Source organism: Hypanus sabinus, chromosome 10 (genome assembly GCF_030144855.1).
Source record: "Hypanus sabinus isolate sHypSab1 chromosome 10, sHypSab1.hap1, whole genome shotgun sequence".
Taxonomy (NCBI): domain Eukaryota; kingdom Metazoa; phylum Chordata; class Chondrichthyes; order Myliobatiformes; family Dasyatidae; genus Hypanus; species Hypanus sabinus.
In genome coordinates, this window is record NC_082715.1 from 77,317,227 (window position 1) to 77,338,279 (window position 21,053).

At 40.2% G+C, this 21,053-nt stretch overlaps 1 protein-coding gene across 2 annotated transcripts in view; it reads right to left on the bottom strand.

The window, feature by feature from the left end:
* The window catches only part of disc1 (DISC1 scaffold protein), a 97,629-nt gene extending 88,398 nt beyond the window's left edge, over window positions 1-9,231 (bottom strand). For both annotated transcript variants that reach the window (XM_059982132.1, XM_059982133.1), the window contains exon 1: window positions 8,997-9,231. In XM_059982132.1, coding sequence (XP_059838115.1) covers window positions 8,997-9,216 — 220 coding nt within the window. In that variant the 5' untranslated portion in view covers window positions 9,217-9,231. The remainder of the gene's footprint in view (window positions 1-8,996) is intronic.
* Window positions 9,232-21,053: the final 11,822 nt, after the last annotated feature.

The window sequence follows — 21,053 nt, forward strand, 5'->3', positions numbered from 1 at the left end:
ATCAATATTTCAAAATCAATTCCACCATAGATCAACTGCATCACACCAAAGCATTTCTGAAAATATTTTTGAACTTCATCTGACTATTTTCAACTACTCACAAACAAGAGAAAAACTGCAGATACTGGAGATCCAAGCAATATACACAAAATGGCTGAAACCCTTTGGCAGGACTGGAGAAAAAAAGCTGAGGAATAGATTTAAAAGGTGGGGGGGAGGGGAGAGAGAACCACCAGGTGATAGGTGAAACCTGGAGGGGAGGTTTGAAGTAAAAAGCTGGGAAGTTGATTGGTGAAAGAGACGGGAAGCCATGGAAGAAAGAAAATGGGGGAAGGAGCACCAAAGGAAGGTGATTGGCAAGCAAGGAAATGAGGTGAGAGAGGGAAAAGGAGATAGGAAATGGAGAGGCAAAGGATGTTAGGGGACATTACCGGAAGTTTGAGAAAGTGATGTTTATTTTATCAGGTTGGAGACTACCAAACGGTATACAAGGTGTTGTTCCTTCAACCTAAATGTGGCCTCATCACAACACAGGACAAGGCATATCAGAATGGGAATGGTAAGTGAAATTAAAATGAGTGGCCATTGGGAGGTCCTGCTTGTTCTGGCGGACGGAGCTTAGATGCTCTGGTTTCACCTACATACAGGAGGCCACACCAGGAGCCCCAGATGCAGATGTGGGAGTACCTGACCCCAAAAGACTCATAGGTGAAGTGTTGCCTCACCTGGAAGATTGTTTGGGGCTGTACTCTTTTCCATAGTTGCTGCCTGGCCTGCTAAGTTCCTCCAACATTTTGTGTGGGTTGATTAGTGAATGACACGTATGGAAGCATATTACCCAAGAGAAGAAAATTGAAAAGTGGTATGATCACAGGAAAGAGATGCCTGACAGGAGTAAAGAGAAAAGAAAGGAAAAATACATTGGATATTTGGAAAATGTTATGAGGTACTGAGTACAGTCATACAGCATGGAAAAAAGCCATTCAGCCCAGCTGGTCCATAATGACTAAGATTCCCATCTAGGCCAGTCTCATTTGCTGTGCTTGGTCTATATCAAAAGAATGAAGGTTAAATGGTCTTGACCCAAAACGTTAACTCTTTATTCCTTTCCATAGATGCTGCCTAACCTGCTGAGTTCTGCTAGCTTTTTGAGAGTGTTACTCTAGATTTCCAGCATCTGCAGAATCTTGTTTAAGATTAAATGTAGATAGAGTAGCAGAGTCATGGAAACGTACAGCACAGAAACAAGCCCTTCAGTCCACCTAGTCTGTACCAACCACTTAAACTGCCTACTCCCATCGACCTGCGCCAGGACCACAGACCTCCACCCCCCTAACATCCAAGTACCTATCCAAACATCTCTTAAACATTGAAATTGACCTTACATGCACCACTTGCGCTGGCAGCTCATTTCACAATCTTATGACCCTCTGAATGAAGTTTCCCCTCATGTTCCTCTTAAACTTTTCACCTTTCACCCTTAACCGATGACTTCTAGTTTTAGTCCCACCCAACTTCAATGGAAAAAGCTGCTTGCATTTACCCTTTCTATAGCCCTCATAATTTGGTATACATCTATCAAATCTCCTCTTAACCTTCTACGACCCTAGGGACAAAGTCTTCACTTATTCAATCATTCCATATAACTCGGGTTCTCCAAAACTGGCAACATTTGTAAATCTTCCCTGTACCCTTTCAACCTTATTCAAAAAAAAATCTTTGGAAACATTTCTTAAAAAGAGGAAGTTAATTTTTGAATGATGGGAGAGTTCAGAGTTATGGGGAACTTTTTTGAAAGATGGGACATTTCAGAGCCATGGGGAACTGACACAGGAGTTTTCAAATTTATCATCCATCAGCAGGCTTAAAAGACATGGTGGCTTACTTCGTCTTCTGTATGTTCTGAAAGAGACCATTATTATGTTGGTGTTTTCATTGTTCAGACAATAGTAACGAACTGAAAGCTGACAGTTTGGCAGAAAATTTTTAAGTAATCATGATTTGGGAGCCAATACATTATATACATCATAAATGAAAAGATTTGAATATATTTCTTTTGATAATCAGAAAGTGAATTTACCTGTAATGATTTTTATAAACATTGGCTAAAATGAGAACTTTTATGAAATAGAAACTGCTCCTAGAAGCAGCATTTCCTTACAGTAATTCTTGACAAGGTTCTAAAAAATGGTTTCGTGCACAAGAAAGCACAGAACAACTCATTACATGTTTATAAAAAGATAAAAATTACATTAAATTTTCCACAGTATTTATCTACTTCAACAATCAAAAATGCTAAAATCTAATTTCCTAGACTGTAAGGGTATCAGATTCTAATGCCTTACACTCAATGTGGTTTTAAATTTCAAACTGTAATTCAAATCTTGAACAATTATGCATTATTTATTATCTATTGTACCACACAGCATTTGGAAAGGATGTTGTTTTGTCCACAGTGTTAAACTTATCAAAAAATTAGTCTCTTAGTATCCCAGTATACCAAAATACATTCCAAATTTTGAAATTGGGTGGCCCAAATTAAGTTTAAATTTAGCAGGCATTACAATTATGAAAAATAATTTTTCAGACAGTTTTGTAATTTTGACTCAGTAAAAACTTGTGTTTGTTAAGAGAAATTAGAAATATTTAAAACCCCAGCCTGCACTGCAATAACTGAACTCATTCAACCTAAAAGTGAGAGATGATTGGAAATGGAGATTCCTAACCTCTGTCATTATTGGGTATCTATCCCCAGATGTAAATGTCCACTGACAGTCAGGACCCACATAAAACTATCTGAACACAGAATTCAAGGTAAAATACAAATGACAGACAACCAACAATTATAAAAGGAAAGTAGATGAAATAAAATAGGTATCAGTAGGTACAGAGATGTCGGGGGTAAGTTTTTTACTCAGAGAGTGGTGAATGTGTGGAATAGGCTGCTGGCAACAGCGGTGGAAGAGGATACGATAGGGTCTTTTAAGAGACTTTTAGATAGGTACATGAAGATTAGTAAAATAGAGGGCTATAGGTAAGCCTAGTAATTTCTAAGGTAGGGACATGTTTGGCAAAACTTTGTGGGCCAAAGGGCCTGTATTGTGCTGTAGATTTTCTATTTCTATGTATCAAAATCATATAGCACAGAAGTTGGTCCACTACACGGTGTTGCAAATTTTTGAAATTATTCAAAAATCTTTGAAATCTTTGAAATTATTGCACTATTTTGCATCACTAACTTTCATGCAAGTCATGTTGTATCTGATATAATTTAACATACATGTTAAAATCTTTGAAGAAATTGTTCAGAAGCATTGATTTTTCACCAGCTTAACTATTCATAGTTAGAGAAGCAATCATATTTGATGCTCTGTGGTTCAGATTTGCCCAGAAACTTGGTGGAGTTGATCATATCCTTTATTTTGAATCCATCTCTGCATTAATAATTCACTGGTGAAAGAAAGAGACCTCCATCACTCAATCATTTGCTTACAGTTTATAAAAACTCTCATTTTGTATTATACAAATGAAAGGCATTACACAATGGTGTTCAATAGAAAATAAATTGCTGTGTTACTGGGATTTACAACAACTTGTTACCAACTTGTACAAAATGCAGCCATTTGTGCACTTCTTATAACTGATATTCTTTTGCAAATAATTACTCAATCATTGTAATACATTATATACGAATACACGAATTTGACACAGTAGAAAGCCATTTAACCCGAAAGCATATTCTACCATTTAGTGACATCATAGCTACACAAAGTAGATTTATTATCAAAGTATGTATGCATTATACAACCTTGAGATTCATCTTCTTACAGGTAGCCACAAAACAAAGAAACCCAAATGAACCCAAAGAAAAAGACTGACAAACACCCAATGTGGAGAGAGGGAAACAAAACAAATCATGCAAGCAGTAAAAGTAAGCAAATAGCATTTAGAATGAAAGTGGGTCCTCAGACACGAAGCCTGGACAGCCGGAGCAGGCCACAGCCTCAGCATCAATTCAGCGCATAGCAAAGTGAATGGCACGGAGCCTGGAGCAGGCCATGGCCTCAGTCTCAGTGCAGTGAAGAGCAGAGTACTGTAAATGTCATGGAGCAATAAGCAGAATTGTCCTGACCCTCACCTCTGGTCACAACACCCTACTTTTTCAATCCATCTGGCCCAACATTTAAATCGTCCAAAAATCGTGTTGTTCCTCTCTTTAGGACCCGGGCTCTGTCACATCGATATGCTCTAGATCAGGACCCTGCCACCATGTTTCAGCCTGTCCCTGACCATTCCAAATCAGCCTGGTGCTTAGATTTATCAAACCTCACTCACAGTTTAGGTGGACGAGCCTCAAACTCACTCTCCTCCACTCAAATCTTGTTGACTCTACTTGCTCTGGGTTTTCCTTGAATATGCCTCAACCTCGCCGCAACTTTGCCTCACCCCCACATACTTCAACCCTCAACCGGGACTCACCTTTGCCTCCGTTGTTTGCAATGATCGCTTACCATAGTTTTTATTAAAACAGAAAAAATGTAATTAATGAAATATTTCATTGTATTCCTTGTTTTGGTAACCAACATTAAGTTGTCATTCACCTTAAACCAGAAGTTTTTTTTTCTTTCTTTTAAATTAGGGTAATTTTGCTTAAGTCTTGAATTCCCTAATATTCTGAACTATAAACTCCACCTTTATCATTCTCAGTGACTGAACGTCCAAAGCCCTTTGGTAAATTGGTTCATTATAATCACATGTACCAAGGTACAGCGAAAAATTTGGCTAACACACCATGTGTATACATTAATTCATTACAACAATGCATTGAAGTAGAACAAAGTAAAATAGAGTGCAAAACAAAGTGTTAAAAGTTGCACAGTAAGTGCAGTGCAGATAGACAATAAAGTGCAAGGTCAAAACTAGACAGATTTTGACGTCAAGAGTCTATTCTCAACATACTAGGGAACTTGTTCAATAGTCAAGTCAAGTCAAGAACAGCAGGACAAAAGCTATCTTTGAGCCTGTTGGTACATGCTTTCAGGCTTTTGTATCTTTTACCCAACAGGAGGGGGAAGAAGAGAAAATGTCCAGGTGGGGGAGGAAAAAGAATCACAATGATTCACTCCCTTCTGGGTGAAAAAAAGTCTTCTCGTCTTGGTCTGAATGACTGTTATGAGTTTGTGACTTCCTAGATTTACTCAGTCAAACATCACTAGAGTTCTGTATAATTCAGAGATCACCTACAGTCTAGAGAGAATAGACCCAATTTGTTTAAATTCACCTTTCATGTCATTGAACAAATGCCCTCCACATACCATCACAACCTCTACCACAATCATCCTTACTGCAATCCCAGGAATCAATCAGAAAAACCTTTGTGGCTTTCTCTCCAAAGCAAGCATATCTTTCCTAAAGCAGGGATGGCAATATTCCACATAGTTCTTCAGATAATTACAATACAACATCTGTACTCTAACTGCAAAAACATTCTGTATTAAAGGCTAGCATACTTCTTAATTGTCTGCTGCTCTTGCATGTTAATTTTCAATGAATCATGAATACAAGCACCAAGGAATTGGCATGTCCATTTTGACCCTCATTTATTAATGTACCGTAGAAAGCATCCTAGCTGGATGCATCATGGCCTGGTATGGGAATTACGCTGCCTGGGACTGTAAGAGTTGTGGACACAGCTCAGCGCATCATATAAACCAGCCCTCCCTCCATGGATTCTGTCCACACTTAGTGCTGCCTCAGGAAAGCAGCCATCCTGGACATTCTCTCTTCTTCCCCCTTCCATGGGGCAGAAGAAACAACAGCCTAAAGGCTCATGTCACCAGGCTCAAAGACAGCTTCTATCCCACTGTTATAAGACTATTGAATGGCTCCCTAGTATAACAAGATGGATTCCTGACCTCACAATGAACCTTACTGATCTCCTGCACTACACTTTTTTTGTGCTGTAAAACTTTTATTTTGCATTCTGTAATTGTTATACCTTGTACTACCTCAATGCACTGTGTAATGAATTGATTGGCATGAATGATGTACTGAATTGATCTGTATGGATGGTGTACAAGACAAGATTTTCACTGTACTTTGGTACACATGACAGTAATAAACTATTTTACCAATTTCTCTTAACACTAATGCATTTCACGCTCTCAGCATTATAAAGGCTTTTTTTATTTTTTCAACCAAAATTGGAAACTTTCCTTCATATTATGTTCCATGTACATGCCCTTGTCCATTCATCTAGCTCCTGAGATCTCACAGCCACCCAAATTTATACCACCAAACCTGAATATATTACAATACACATAACGTACCCTGTGAATAGACAAGACCCTGGCATTCATTTCCATGACATTTCACCCATCTCCCTTATTTTTGCCCACTCTTAAACAATGTTATGGCATCCCATTGTGTTCATTTCTGGTCATCTCACTACAGGAAGGAGTAGATACTATAAAAAGAGTGCAGAGGAGATCATGAGAACCATGCCTCGACTGGAGATCATGCTTTTTGAGAATAGGTTGAGTGAACTTGGCGTTTTCTCCTTAGAGTAACGGAGGATGAGAGGTGACCTGATAGAGGTGCATAAGATGATGAGAGGCATTGATCATGTGGATAGTCAGAGGCTTTTTCCCAGGGTTGAAATGGCTAACACGAGGAGGCATAGTTTTAAGATGCTTGGAAGTAGGTACAAAGAGAATGTTAAGAGTAAGTTTGTCACAGAGAGTGGTGGGTGTGGAATGCATTGTTGGTGGTGGTGGTTAAAGCAGATATAATAGGGTTTTTTAAGAGACTCTTGGATGGGTACATGGAGCTTGGAAAAATAAGAGGGCTATGCAGTAGCAACACACACAAAATGCTGGTGGAACACAGCAGGCCAGGCAGCATCTATAAGGAGAAGCACTGTTGATGTTCCGGGCCGAGACCCTTCTTCAGGACTAACTGAAAGGAGAGATACTAAGAGATGCATTTGAGAGCAGAGTTGATGGTGGAAGAAGGGAGGCCCCTTTGTTTAAAAAAGGAAGACATCTCCTTCGTCCTGGAATAAAAAGCCTCATCCTGAGAGCAGATGCGGCGGAGATGGAGGAATTGTGAGAAGGGGATAGCATTTTTGCAAGAGACAGGGTGGGAAGAGGAATAGTCCATGTAGCTGTGAGAGTCTGTAGGCTTACAGTAGATATAAGTAGATAAGCCATCTCCAGAGATGGAGACAGAATCTTTCTGCTCTCAAACAAATCTCTCCCATTTCCCACACATCTGCCCTCACCCCATCCGCCCGCCACCCCACTCAGGATAGGGTTCCCCTTGTCCTCACCTACCACCCCACCAGCCTCCAGGTCCAACGTATAATTCTCCGTAACTTCCGCCACCTCCAATGGGATCCCACTACCAAGCACATCTTTCCCTCCTCCCTCTTTCTGCTTTCTACAGGGATCGCTCCCTTCGCAACTTCCTAGTCCACTTGTCCCCACCATCCCTTCCCACCGATCTCCCTCCTCGCACTTATCCTTGTAAGCGGAACAAGTGCTACACCTGCCCTTACACTTCCTCCCTCACCACCATTCAGGACCCCAGATAGTCCTTCCAGGTGAGGTGACACTTCACCTGTGAGTCGGCTGGTGTGGTATACTGCATCCGGTGCTCCCGGTGTGGCCTTTTATATATTGGTGAGACCCGACGCAGACTGGGAGACCTTCGCTGAACACCTATGCTCGGTCCGCCATAGAAAGCAGGATCTCCCAGTGGCCACACATTTTAATTCCACATCCCATTCCCATATGTCTATCCATGGCCTCCTCTACTGTCAAGATGAATCCACACTCAGGTTGGAGGAACAACACCTTATATACCGGCTAGGTAGCCTCCAACCTGATGGCATGAACATTGACTTCTCTAACTTCCGTTAATGCCCCTCCTCCCTTTCTTACCCCATCCCTGACATATTTAGTTGTTTGTTTTTTTTCTCTCTCTCTCTCTGCCCATCACCCTGCCTGTTCTCCATCTCCCTCTGGTGCTCCCCTCCCCCTTTCTTTCTCCCAAGGCCTCCCGTCCCATGATCCTTTCCCTTCTCCAGCTCTGTATCACTTTTGCCTATCACCTTTCCAGCTCTTAGCTTTATCCCACCCCCTCCGGTCTTCTCCTATCATTTCACATTTCCCCCTCCCCCTGCTACTTTCAAATCTCTTACTATCTTTCCTTTCAGTTAGTTCTGACGAAGGGTCTCAGCCCGAAACATCAACATCGCTTCTCCTTATAGATGCTGCCTGGCCTGCTGCGTTCCACCAGCATTTTGAGTGTGTTGTTTGAATTTCCAGCATCTGCAGATATCCTTGTGTTTGGGCTATGCCGTAGGGTAATTCTAGGTAGTTTCTAGAGTAGGTTACATGATTGGCTCAACATTGTGGACCGAAAGGCCTGTAATGTGCTGTAGATTTCTATGTTCTATATAATAGTTCACACAGACCAGATGGGCCAAAAGCCCTGTTTTTGTGCTGCAGTGTTTCATGACTCCACTATATCCTTCATTGGTACGCAGGTCATGAAATGGAGGGGATTGTTCAGCTCCAGTCCCATTATTTTCACCAATACTATTTATTTCATTCTGGTGCTAATTTCTTTCATCTCATTCACTCTTGACCTGATGTTCTTCACCGTTTCTGGGAGGAAAACTCGTCATGTGGCAGGTGCGAGAGATCACAAGGGCTAAAGACAGAGCTTAGGTCCCGTACATTTGATTAAATCACTGAAATCCGTCAGCTCTAAAACATGAATTGCAAATATCAATAATTATGTACAACGCCAAAATACATTGGATGTCATTACCCTTACTGTAAACGGGGATCAGTCACGCGGGTAAGATTTGGGATCGACACTGAAAAGGGTGTGGCTGAACCAAAGAAGCCAAGTGCTGAGCCGGTCACTGTATTAGAATTAAAACCTCTGCCCTGTGCCGGGGCCCAGCCCGTTAATGTTAATTTTACCTCTTTCCTGCGGCCGTTGTTCTCGAGGCCCGCCGCCGCTGCCGGGAACGGAGGCCAACCGAGAGGGAAAGTTCGGCGAATCCGGCACGGTCACGACGTCCATGCCGGCGAACATGCTCGCCGCCCGGCCGGGGCTAAGCGCCAGCCCCCTCGCGCCCGCGCGCCGCACCCCGTTCGGTTTGAATGCTTGCGCCGCGCGCTGCGCTCCGCTCCGCTCCATCCGGTCAGTCAAACACGTCTCCCCTCCTCTTCCCCCGACCCGATCCTCGCACTCTGAAGCAGCAAGTCAACTCTGCTCAGCCTCTCCAGCCAAAGGGCTCGACAGCTCGCGTTCTTAACATCATTCCTTATTATTTTATTCTACTTGTATAGTTTGACTTCTTTTGCACATCTGTTATCTGTCCGTCTTTGTGTTTTAATTCACTATTATCAGAGTACGTATATGATGGCATATACGTACTTGGATAATAAATTTACTTTGAACATTAGGTCTGTGATCTCGGAGGGTTAAAGTCAGCATCGACTGTAGTAATTATGTGTATTTACAGTGTTGCAGCTTTAATGTTGAAAACTGCCAAAATTTCCTTCAAAAGTTTGGACAGTTTCATTCTGGATCTACTTTAAGACGTGATTTGGTATCCCACAATTATATGAACTACCTTAATCCTGCTCTCATTATTAGCTCAAATTTATAGAAGAACATGCTGTACAGCACGTTACAGGCCATTTGGCCCATAGTATCGTGCTGACTTTTTAACCGTCAAGATCAATCCAAACCTTTCCTTCCACATAGTCGTCCATTTTTCCTTCATTCTGTGCCCATTTTAGAGTGTCTTAAATGTTCCTAATATATCTACTCTACTGCCACTTTTGGCAGCACATTCCAAACACCCACAACTTAAAGTATTAAAAAAAGTTTCTTCTAACACCCCTCCCTCATATTAGTCATTTTCACCCTGGGGAAAATAGTCTCTAGCTCTTCAGTCGATCTTATCATTTTGTACATCTCCATTAAGTGTCTTCTCATCCTGTTTCGCTCCAAAGAGAAAAGCCCTAGCTCACTCAGCCCTTCCTCATAAGACATGCTGTCTTACACTAACATTATGGCATTTAACATCTCAACAGGACTTTTTCTTTTAGGTGTGATGTGATAACTCTACCTGATGAAGCTTTTTCAAGACATGAGAATTGAGGACTCTAGGGTCCTCAAAGTGGGAGTCACTGTTACCAGTCTTGTGAGCAATAAAAATAACTCAGTGATGAAACCTTGGTGAAGTACTTGAAGTAGAGTTTATTAATGTCCCAAAACCTGAATGTATAACTGGTTCTATAGATATTCTGTATTCAGAAAAAAAGTTTTTAGTACACTTAGGCAAAATCAGATATATTTTTATCAATCATATGACCTCAGTAAGAGACATACCCACGGATACTAAAGAGATGCATGATGAAAATCCATTCCCGAGATCATCATATAATCAACTACTGTTGGAAGAGTCACAGAACAGCAGTGGGCTAAGACAAGAGGTTGTCAGTTTTCCAACTGAAGAGCAAAATCAAAATTAGAGACAGGCACACAGCTAAGGAGATCAAACTAACCAAGCAGGCTGATCAACAGATAAAAGTATAATGACTGTACATTTACACACATTTATTTTCAAAGAGGTAAAACAGTTTAGTGTGCTTATGTATAATATATAATTGATCATATGGGTACAGAACAAAATAATGATGCATGCAAATACCATTTTCTGAGATGGTTCCCTTGAATCAGGATAAATTGGCATAATCCTTTTGAAGCTCTTGGTATTCTATAGTAGCATTTACCACCATTCTCGGCCTAGTGCAAGGTCCAGCCTAACATATACACTCAGTAGCTATTGATTGTACCTCCTGTACCTCAACGTAGTCACTGAGTGTATGTTTGTGATCGTTGGCTTCAAGACTCCACGTACTGTGTATTCAGAGATGTTCTTCTGTACGCCACTGTTGTAATACATGATTATTAGTGTTACTGTCACCTTCCTGTGAGCTTGAACCAGACTGGCCATTCATAATAAAACACTTTTGCCCAAAGAACTGCAACCCACTGCTTTTTTTTTAGTTTTTGCACCATTCTGTCTAAACTCTAGGGGTTCCCAATATTTTTATGTCATGGACCAATACCATTAAGCAAGGGGTCTATGTCTTCAGAATCTAGAGACTTGTGGGTGAAAATCCCAGGAGAACAGAAATTTTTGAGATACTCAAATCTCCCATCTGGCACCAACAATCATTCAATGGTCAACGTCGCCTTAATCACATTTTTTCCCCATCCTGATGTTTGGTCTGAATGAGAATTGAACTGCTTGACCATTTCTGCATGCATTTATTCATTGAGTTGCTGCCATATACTCAGTTTCCTTTTGAAAGACTTTCTTCAGTCTATTCTCATTAGACAGACTGGATACGAGAGCAGAGCTGGGGCCAGCTCATATGAGCCTTAAAATATAATTGGCAATAATCAGCATATCAGACAATACACCTGGGGAAGGAGAAATTTGTTTCTGAGAGAAAATCCTGTTTCTCTCTCTACATCTGCTGTTCCAACTGCTGAGTACTTGAAGCATTTTCTGTTTTTATTTCAGATTTCCAACATCTGATGTTTTTTTAATATTATCACATGCCAGTGATAATAAACCTGATACTGATTCTGCTTTTCAATCAGTTCAGCCTGTATCTTGAATGACAGTGCAAGTTTGAGAGGCCAAATGGTTAACTTCTGTCCCCATTTCTTAGGCTCTTTTTAGTCAATGGTGCATATTGTGTTGTTTGTTCAAATGTGTGTTTCATTGAAATCCTAGTCTTTTAACCATCTTTCCCACAGAATCTGTGGGAAAGATTATTCCAGTCAGTGATGAACTTTCACTTTATTGATGAGAATGCGCATTGTCAGAAATTCTATGTTTCAAATCCTATTTCAGTTCCTTTCTATTCCTTTCTTCTATTTCAGTGAATGTAAGATTCCAGACTCTACCAGTATTTCCTCAAATGCCATGAAAATCTGATTATGGTTGCCATCATTTTTAATTGCTATCTTGGTGATCCTGATGTGCACAATTAATTGTCTTCTTTAAAGGCTTGTCTGGACTCCCATGCAGTTCATTGTACAGGTTATTCCTAAGTAACAAACAGGTTCCAAATGTTTTAAGTATGTCCTTTAATGTTGATTTTGTCTTGTCAGTTGGAATATCACTATCGATGCTGACCATTCCTCCACCATATTGTAATGAATGGCATCAAATCACTTTGTTCAAAGTTCAAACTAAATTTATTATCAAAATCACCACATACTACCCTGCAATTAACTTTCTTACAGACATTCACAGTAGAACAACTAAATACAACAGAATCAATGAAAATTACACACAAGCAAAGTGACAAACAATATGCAAAAGACAAACTGTGCAACTAAAAAAGACAAATCAAAAAAATATATATATTGTAAGACTGATAAGAAAGAAATGTGAAGAAACTAATTCTGCAAGTCCATAAGATGAGCATTAATAAATTCAGAATGATCTGCCTGTGAAATGTTTTGGAACATTTTGCGGACAAAGACAAGGTATGGTGTGTTGGCATTCATCAACCGTGGGACTGAGTTCAAGAGCCGTGAGGTAATGTTACAGCTGTACAGGACCCCGGTCAGACCCCACTTGGAGTACTGTGTTCAGTTCTGGTCACCTCACTACAGGAAGGATGTGGATATTCCAGAGAGAGTGCAGAGGAGCTTTACAGGGACAGAGTATGAGAGGTGACCTGATAGAGATGCATAAGATGATGAGGAGCATTGATTGTGTGGATAGTCAGAGGCTTTTTCCCAGTGCTGAAATGGCTAACACAAGGTGGCATAGTTTTAAGTTAAATAGATACCAAGAGGACGTCAGGGGTATGTTTTTCACACAGAGAGTGGTGGATGCGTGGAATGCATTGCCAGCGGCATTGGTGGAATCGGATACAATAGGGTCCTTCAAGAACCTCTTAGATAGGTACATGGAGCTTATAAAAAATAGAGGGCTATGCGCTAGGGAAATTCTAGGTAGCCTCTAGAGTAGGTTACATGGTCGGCGCAACATGGTGGGCTGAAGGGCCTGTAATGTGCTGCAGATTTCTATGTTCTATTGAAGCGTAGGAGTTAAATCATACTCTTCCAAAAGGTGGCTGCATTTACTGGTTTTAGACACCGGATGGCACTGTTCAAAATGATGAATGCACTATTCATTCTGTGCCATATTATAATGTCCCCCTCCAGAAACTATATTGTGAAGAAATTTTGCTTTTAGTTTCTTTTTCTCATTGCCAATCTGTACTGATTTAAAGTTGCTTTTTGTTGAAACCACAGTCCCTTGACTACGTTTAGTGGAGACTTTATCTCCATTAATGAACACATGAGATTCTGCAGATGCTGGAAATCTTGAGCAAACACTAGGAGAACTCAGCAGATCGGGCAGCATCTATAGAAGGGAATAAACAGTTGTTAGTTTGGGCCAGGACCCTTAATCTCCATTAATGGTTTTGTTTTGATAAGAGTGTTGCATTTTCAAAGATCCTTTCTTTCAGAAGTAATGACAGCAAATCCATACTGATTGAACAATTTTACCATACTTAACCAAGTGAGGTGCAGCATCAGCATATGTGGCTGGTATCATTGTGGTTTCCGTCCACATCCCTTACTCTTGAGTTTTTAAACTACAACTGCAGAGCCATGAGGAAATCAGTTGTTTCCTCAAAGGAAAGATATGTCATCTAGTTTCTGTAATTACTAGTGGTTAGCATAAGTGAACATAAAGAGTGGATACACCCACCTATAGTCATTGCCTGCACTGAAGAATGAAGAGGCAGTTTTGTTACCGACTGAGTAAAGGCCAGTATGAGAAAGTTACTACCCGTAATAGAAACCACGAAACCAGTTATAGACTTACAGTACAGAACTGAACTACACAGCACAGAACTAACACGAGTAAATCTGCAGGTGCTGGAAATTCGAACTACACAGAACTGGCCCTTTGGACATAGTTTGGATATCGTCTGTGTCAAACTATTAATCCACCTCATCCCATGACCTCTACTGGACCATAGTTCTCTATACCCTTATCATCCATGTACTGATCCGAATTTCTCTTAAGTGTTGAAATCAAAACCACTTCTGCTGGCAGCTCGCCCACACTCACACCACCCTCTGAGTGAAGAAGTTCCCCTTTAACATTTCACTTTTCACCCTCAACCCACGACCTTCTAGTTCTAGTCTCACCCAACCATGGTGGGAAAAGCCTGTTTGCATTTATCCTATCTATACCCCTCATACTTCTATCAAATCTTCTCTCATTCTCCCTTGCTCCAGGGAATAAAGTTTAAACTTTTCCCTATAACTCAGTTCCTCAAGTTCTGGCAGCGTCCTTGTAAATTTTCTCTGCACTCTTCTAATCTTATCGATATCTTTCCTGTAGGCAGATGACCACTTCAATAATCATCTAATTTACTAATAAAATAAAATTGCTGTCCTTATCTAATTTCTTCTGAGGTCATCTCACAACTACAACCTCGAAAGGTCTACCAATAAATAGAATAGGGTTGGGCAATAAACGTTGGCTGTGCTGTTTATACAAAACCCTGTTGGGGAAGGGGGTGGTGTATGCACAAATGTTAAAAATCTAATTGTCTCCTGCTTGATCCCACTACTTTTCTGATACTTCATCATTTCAATGATACTTTTCAGATTCTATCCATTCTTGGTTTCTGCATTTCTTAGCCCTTAGCATTGTTATCTGTCCAACAATTTCTTTGCCCCTCTACCATCAGGCAGGAAGTACTGTGCAGCATTAGGATAACAACTGTTAGGATGGGAAGCAGCTTCTTCCTCCAGGCCGTGAGACTACTGAATTCCCTGCCACCACCCGGGTCTCATCACTTGTGAAGAGCCGGTAGCATTACACTGTTTACATTTTAACTTGTGGTATAAATGCACCTGATACAAAATGACAGTTTTCTGTGATATATTTATTTGTTAATTTATTTGTGGTAATACAGTGGATTCCAGTTAGCTGTGCTGTTGGTTAATCGGGACAGCTGCTTATTTGGGACAACTCTTAAGAACAAAAACTAACCAAGGAAATAGCTGGGATTCTCTTATTTGCAACACCATGCCACTTAATTGGGACAAGAGACAGTTGCCAAACAGTTTCTAACTGGCATAAGTCACGTGCACTACAATGTGCTTAGAGCAACCAAATTTAAAATAGTGTCGGTTGTGTGTGTATTGTGTTCAAGAAACAGTGATTTGTTTCACTGATAGTTGGAAAGAAATAAGCAGTAAGACAATTCAGAACTGTTTTGCTCACTGCAATTTCAACATTCAGGCCTAGGGTGCCTGAGACGGTCTGGAGTGAAAATGAAATTATTTCCCTACTTAAACAAGTTAGAAACTATGAAGAGTTTAAAGGTATCAACAAGCATCTTGAATGTTACAATGAAAATGAAGATTTGGAGGATAAATCGTTAAAAGCATTGTATGAAGGCAGTCCATTATCTACACTTGGTGTCTGCGCTGATTTTGTTCATTTACAGTCAATCAAAAGAACACAGCAGCATACACTGCATTAATTCTTGCATCAATAACTCTTAAGAACTAGTACACCTTTTTAATACTGTAGCAATATTGATAGTGTTCTAATTTGTTCTGTTTTTTATTTAAATACATAAATTGTTGTTCCATTAAATGGTGGTAATAAATTGTCTTTATTATACCTTTTAAACTATTTCCATGAAAACTTTGGCTAATTGGGGCAGCTGGTTAACTGGGCCAAAATGTACTGGTCATGATGTGCCCAAATTAAGAGGAATCCACTGTATTACTATTTGTGTTGAGTGTGAGTTACGGTATTGTTGCATTTGGCGGGATACACGTATAAGGTTGAATGACAATGAACTTGAACTTGAATAATAGTAACATTTAAGAAATAATTCTTTGATTGTAAATTATTCTAGGATGTTCTTAGGATATGTGTTTAGCAAAATGGTTCAAATGATTTTGTTCCTAAATACTAACTTTCATGCAGCTGAATAACTTTATTCCTGTTATAAACTTGTTGATGAATGAAAACCATATCCACTTGTGCTTATTTTTACAAGCCCTAGACCACAATGGATGGCCCCAATCCAGCTATAGAAATGCCATCTTAAGCTCCAAAGACCAAGGAGAAGAAGGATCTCGAAGATGGACTACACTTGGAGACAACTAGAAATACTGGCCAAGGACAGAGAACTCTGGCAGGCTGCTGTTGGTGGCCTAAGCCCCAGTAGGGGTGATGGGCTTAAGAAGAAGGAGAGCAATGGTGAGAACTTCCCTGCTCACCATCATTTGAGTGGGCACCAAAGAGAATTAACTACAAAAGGGAAGGATCAAAGTAATGTGCAGCTTTTTTAAAATGTTTTATTTACTAGAGAATCAAAGCAAGTTTAATTGACAAATGCAAGGGCTTGTGGTGATCTGTAAGACCCTGCATAATTTTCTGTGCCATGGTCTATCATCAGCTTCATCCATTCCAAACAAATCAACCTTAGGCTACCCCAGTCTTCTAGGGTGTCCTTGTTAACTTCCTCTGCTTCCCCTCATACAATCACTTCTTTTCCAAAGAGCTGATTATTGACTAAGAAGAATCCAGAGGTCTATGAGCCAGTCATCATCAGGGGATCAGAGGTGGAGAGGGTCAGTAACTTTTATTCCTCAGTGTTATTATTTCAGAGGATCTGTCTTAGTTCCAGCATGCAAGAAAGAATTACAAAGAAGGCATGGCAGTGCCTCCTCTTTATTAGAAGTTTGTGAAAATCCAGCATGTCATCTAAAACTCTGACAAACTTCTACAGATGCACAGTGGAGAGTATCCTGACTCGTTGCATTACAGCCTGGTATGGAAACACCAATGCCCTTGAACAGAAATACCTGGAAAAGGTGGTAGTTGCAGCCCAGTCCATCACAACCAAAGCCCTTCCCACCAGTGAGTACATCTACAAGGAATGCAGCCACACAGAAACACCACCATCATCAGGGTCCCCCACCCCACATTCCAAGCCATGCTCTTATCTCACTGCTGCCACTGAGCAGGAGGTACAGGAGCCTTAGGTCCCACATTACCATGTTCAGAAACAGCTATCCTTCAAACCACCTGGCCCCTGAACCAGTGTGGGAAACTTCACTCATCCTGACAATGAACTGATTCCACAGCCAGTGGACTCACTTCTAAGGATTCTACAACTCATGTTTTCAATATTATTTACTTATCCATTTATCTATCTATAGTTTTTTGGGGCCAATAAAGTATCGATCTTTCCATCAACCATTGAAGTTTCACTGATCTGTAATTACTATTTTTTGCTTCCTCTCATTGTCAACAAGAAGGCATTAACAATCCTCAAATCCTCCAGCAACATTTGAAAATACTCAACATTATCCTTGAAAAATACACTCAGTGCTTGTTTATTGCACGTTAATGTAAATATCTAATCAGCCAATCAATGATTAAAAGCATGGGGACATGGTTGAGAGGTTCAGTTGTTCAGCTCAAATGTTAGAATGGAGAAGAAATGACAAAGTGACTTTAACCGTCGAATGATTGTCGATGTCAGATGGGGTGGTTTGAGCATCTCAAAATCTGCTGATCTTCTGGGATTTTCACAGACAACAGTCAAAAAAAAAAACAGCCTGTGAGTATCAGTTTTGTGGGCAAAATAACCACGTTGTTAATGAGAGAGGTGAGAGGAGAATGGCCAGACTGGTTCAAGCTGCCAGGAAGGCGACAGGAGCTCAAATAACCACTCAGTACAACAGTGGAGCAATCCTGAACACTCAACACGTCGAAACTTGAAGTGGTTGGGCTACAGCAGTAGAAGGCCACAGACATACACTCACTGGGTGCTTTATTCGGTTCAGGGGGAACCTAATAAAGTGACCGCTGAGCATATTTTCTCAATTGTACTATCTTTGGTCATGTACGGTGGGTAGTTTAGTGAACCACAAGAGGGCGCGCTTGTGTACTACATTTCGACAAAATCCATTGTTCATGTTAGTGAAATAATAATTCCATTTCCTTTTGAACAGCTGCATTTTGGGCCATGGTCTGACGTAGATCATAATTGTGATATTCACCCTATTGGTATCTGGGTCAGGAAAGTACATAGTAAAAATACAAAAGTTCTGGTATTCTCATTTTCCATCTCACCAATAGAACAAGGTTTCCAGAGAAGCTAGAAGATACTTAATATTAGATTTAGATTTATTTATCTAATATATATACATTGAAACATACAGTGAAATGTGTGATTTGTGTTAACAACCAAAACACCTAGGCTTATGTTGGGGGCAGCCCTTAAGTGTCACACACGTTCTGCTGCCCACGTACCATGCTAGCCATGCTTGGCAGAACAACACAGAACACAACAAGCAACAAAACAACCACTGCAAAGCAACCTCATTTCCTCCCTCCCACAAACACGGGCATTCCTCCAACTCCAAAACAGGCCTTCAGGCCTCAAGTATCCAGGCTTCAGCAGTCAGCCTTTGACTTTTGGACTTCCAATCCAACTCTTTGGGCTTCGATCTTCATCACCTGCCACGTCACTGGGCTTCGAGTGCCAAACAGATTCAAAACTCTGGATGTCCTTCATCACATGTCCACAGGAGGCTAGTTAAATTAAAATACTGAAATGTTAACACAAGGAAGAAATGAGGTCCATCAAAAATATAATAACAACCAATACATTGACTTCATTGTACCTGGTAGAATAATGAGAAATATATATTAAGGATCTCACTCCTTTCATTATCTCACTTAAGTCATTAGTTTGCATAGTTGGGTATCACTATGTCTTTTTTTTGAGTCACTTAATGTGATTAACAAAACTGCAAACATTTTGCCTTGAAACCATCTTGACATACTAGTATTTCCATTTGAGCATTTGAAGGAATTAAGCAGTAGAAGGATTATTAGTTTGTCTGCTTTTATTATGTCATGGTAATTATGGTGTGACTCTGACATTATAAACATATTAACATGACTATTGTGCTCCCATAGTTAGAAAGCTGGTTATCAGCAGTGACAATGAAAAGAGAATATTGTATGGTTATTAAATTATTGTGTTATTAAGTTTATTTTGTCTCTTAATGCTGCAACAGATCGAGTAACAATAATTTTGTTCTCCTTTCCAAATTCAATTGTCATTCAACCATACATGAATACCCAAGAATACAGCTTGTGTGCTGAAGAAAAACAATAAACAGTCCTGAATCTTGAATTTTGAAACTGCTTGACAATGCTTAGTAACATTCCCTGAGGGTTGATTGAGGTTGTTGTTGTGCATTTGTTTATTTAAAATGTTTCCTTTTAGATTACATTTTAAATCCATCAAACTCCAGAGGGCATACTCTTCGTGTAATGATGGATAGATAGCCTCTACTCTGGAGCACTCATTCACTTCAAATCTTATTGATGTAGCTCTAATGCTCTGCGCTAGTTAGGACGAGGTCAGGCTGAACTATATAATTTCCAAGGTGTTTCTTCTTATCTTTATACATTCTGTTTTTATAAAAAATTTGACCTTAAAGATATTTGACATTTTTAATTGTTTCCAATTTTGCATAAATTTGCTATTTGAAAAATAACCTCTCAGTCCATACATCTCTACATTGACACTTATTCTCTAATATAAGGCCAGAAGACAGAATTAGGCCATTCTGTCTGTTCCACCTTTCTTTCAAGGGTGATTTATTATCCCTGTCAACCTCATTCTCCTGCCTTCTCTTTATCACCTTTGACTCCCTTACTAATCAAGAATAAGCAAACTATCCAACCTACCCTGCTTTGAAAACTTCCAGTAATTTGTCCAATCTAATTTTTAAAAATGTTTTTAACTGTTTAATCTGGAAGGCAGTTCCATGGCCTTGCCACACATAATATAAAGAAGATCATCTTGTTTTTTTACACTTAATTCTAAACCCTTGACAGATAGGAAATGCTGGTGGAACACAGCAGGCCAGGCAGCATCTATAGGGAGAAGCGCTGTCGACGTTTCGGGCCAAGACTCTTTCATTGTCACTCCTGAGTCCTGACGAAGGGTCTCAGCCCGAAACATTGACAGCACTTCTCCCTATAGATGCTGCCTGGCCTGCTGTGTTCCACCAGCATTTTGTGTGTGTTGCTTGAATTTCCAGCATCTGCAGATTTCCTCATGTTTGCCTGATAGGAAATGCATTATTCCACACATGAAGGAAAATACTGCAATCGTATATAATTCGAATTCTCTTTTTTGTCACGTATACCGAGGTACCCTGAAAACCTTGCTTGTACACTGTTCATACAGATCAATTCTTTACACAGTGTATTGAAGTAATACAAGGTAAAACAATTACAAAATGCATAATCAAGTAACAACTACAGAGAAAGTGCAGTACAGGTTGACAATAAGGTGCAAGATCGTAATGAGGTAGAATTTTATTATTTTATTTATTTCATTGAGACACAGCGCAGAGTAGGCCGTTTGGACCCTTTGAGCCACGCAGCCCAGAAATCCCCCAATTTAAACCTAGCCTAACCATGGGACAATTTACAATAACCTACTAAGTGGTATGTCTTCGGACTGTGGGAGGAAACCCATGTGCACACAGGAAGAATGTATAAGCTCCTTACAGGCAACAGGGGGAATTGAACCAGCGCCACCTGTACTATAACGTGTTGTGCTAATCTCTATGCTACCCTGCCGCCCCATGGAATTTGAGATTGAGTCCACCGCATCCTACTAGGGAACCATTCCATAGTCTTATTACAGTGAGGTGGAGCCTCTCGAGCCTGTGGTACATGCTTTCAGGCTTTTATAACTTCTGCCTAATGGAAGAGAGTGTATGGGGTGTTACGGGGTCTTTGATTATGCTAATTGCTTTACTGAGGCAGCAGAATCAGAATCAGGTTTTTTATCACCGGCATGTGACGTGAAATTTGTTAACATAGCAGCAGCAGTTCAATGCAATAC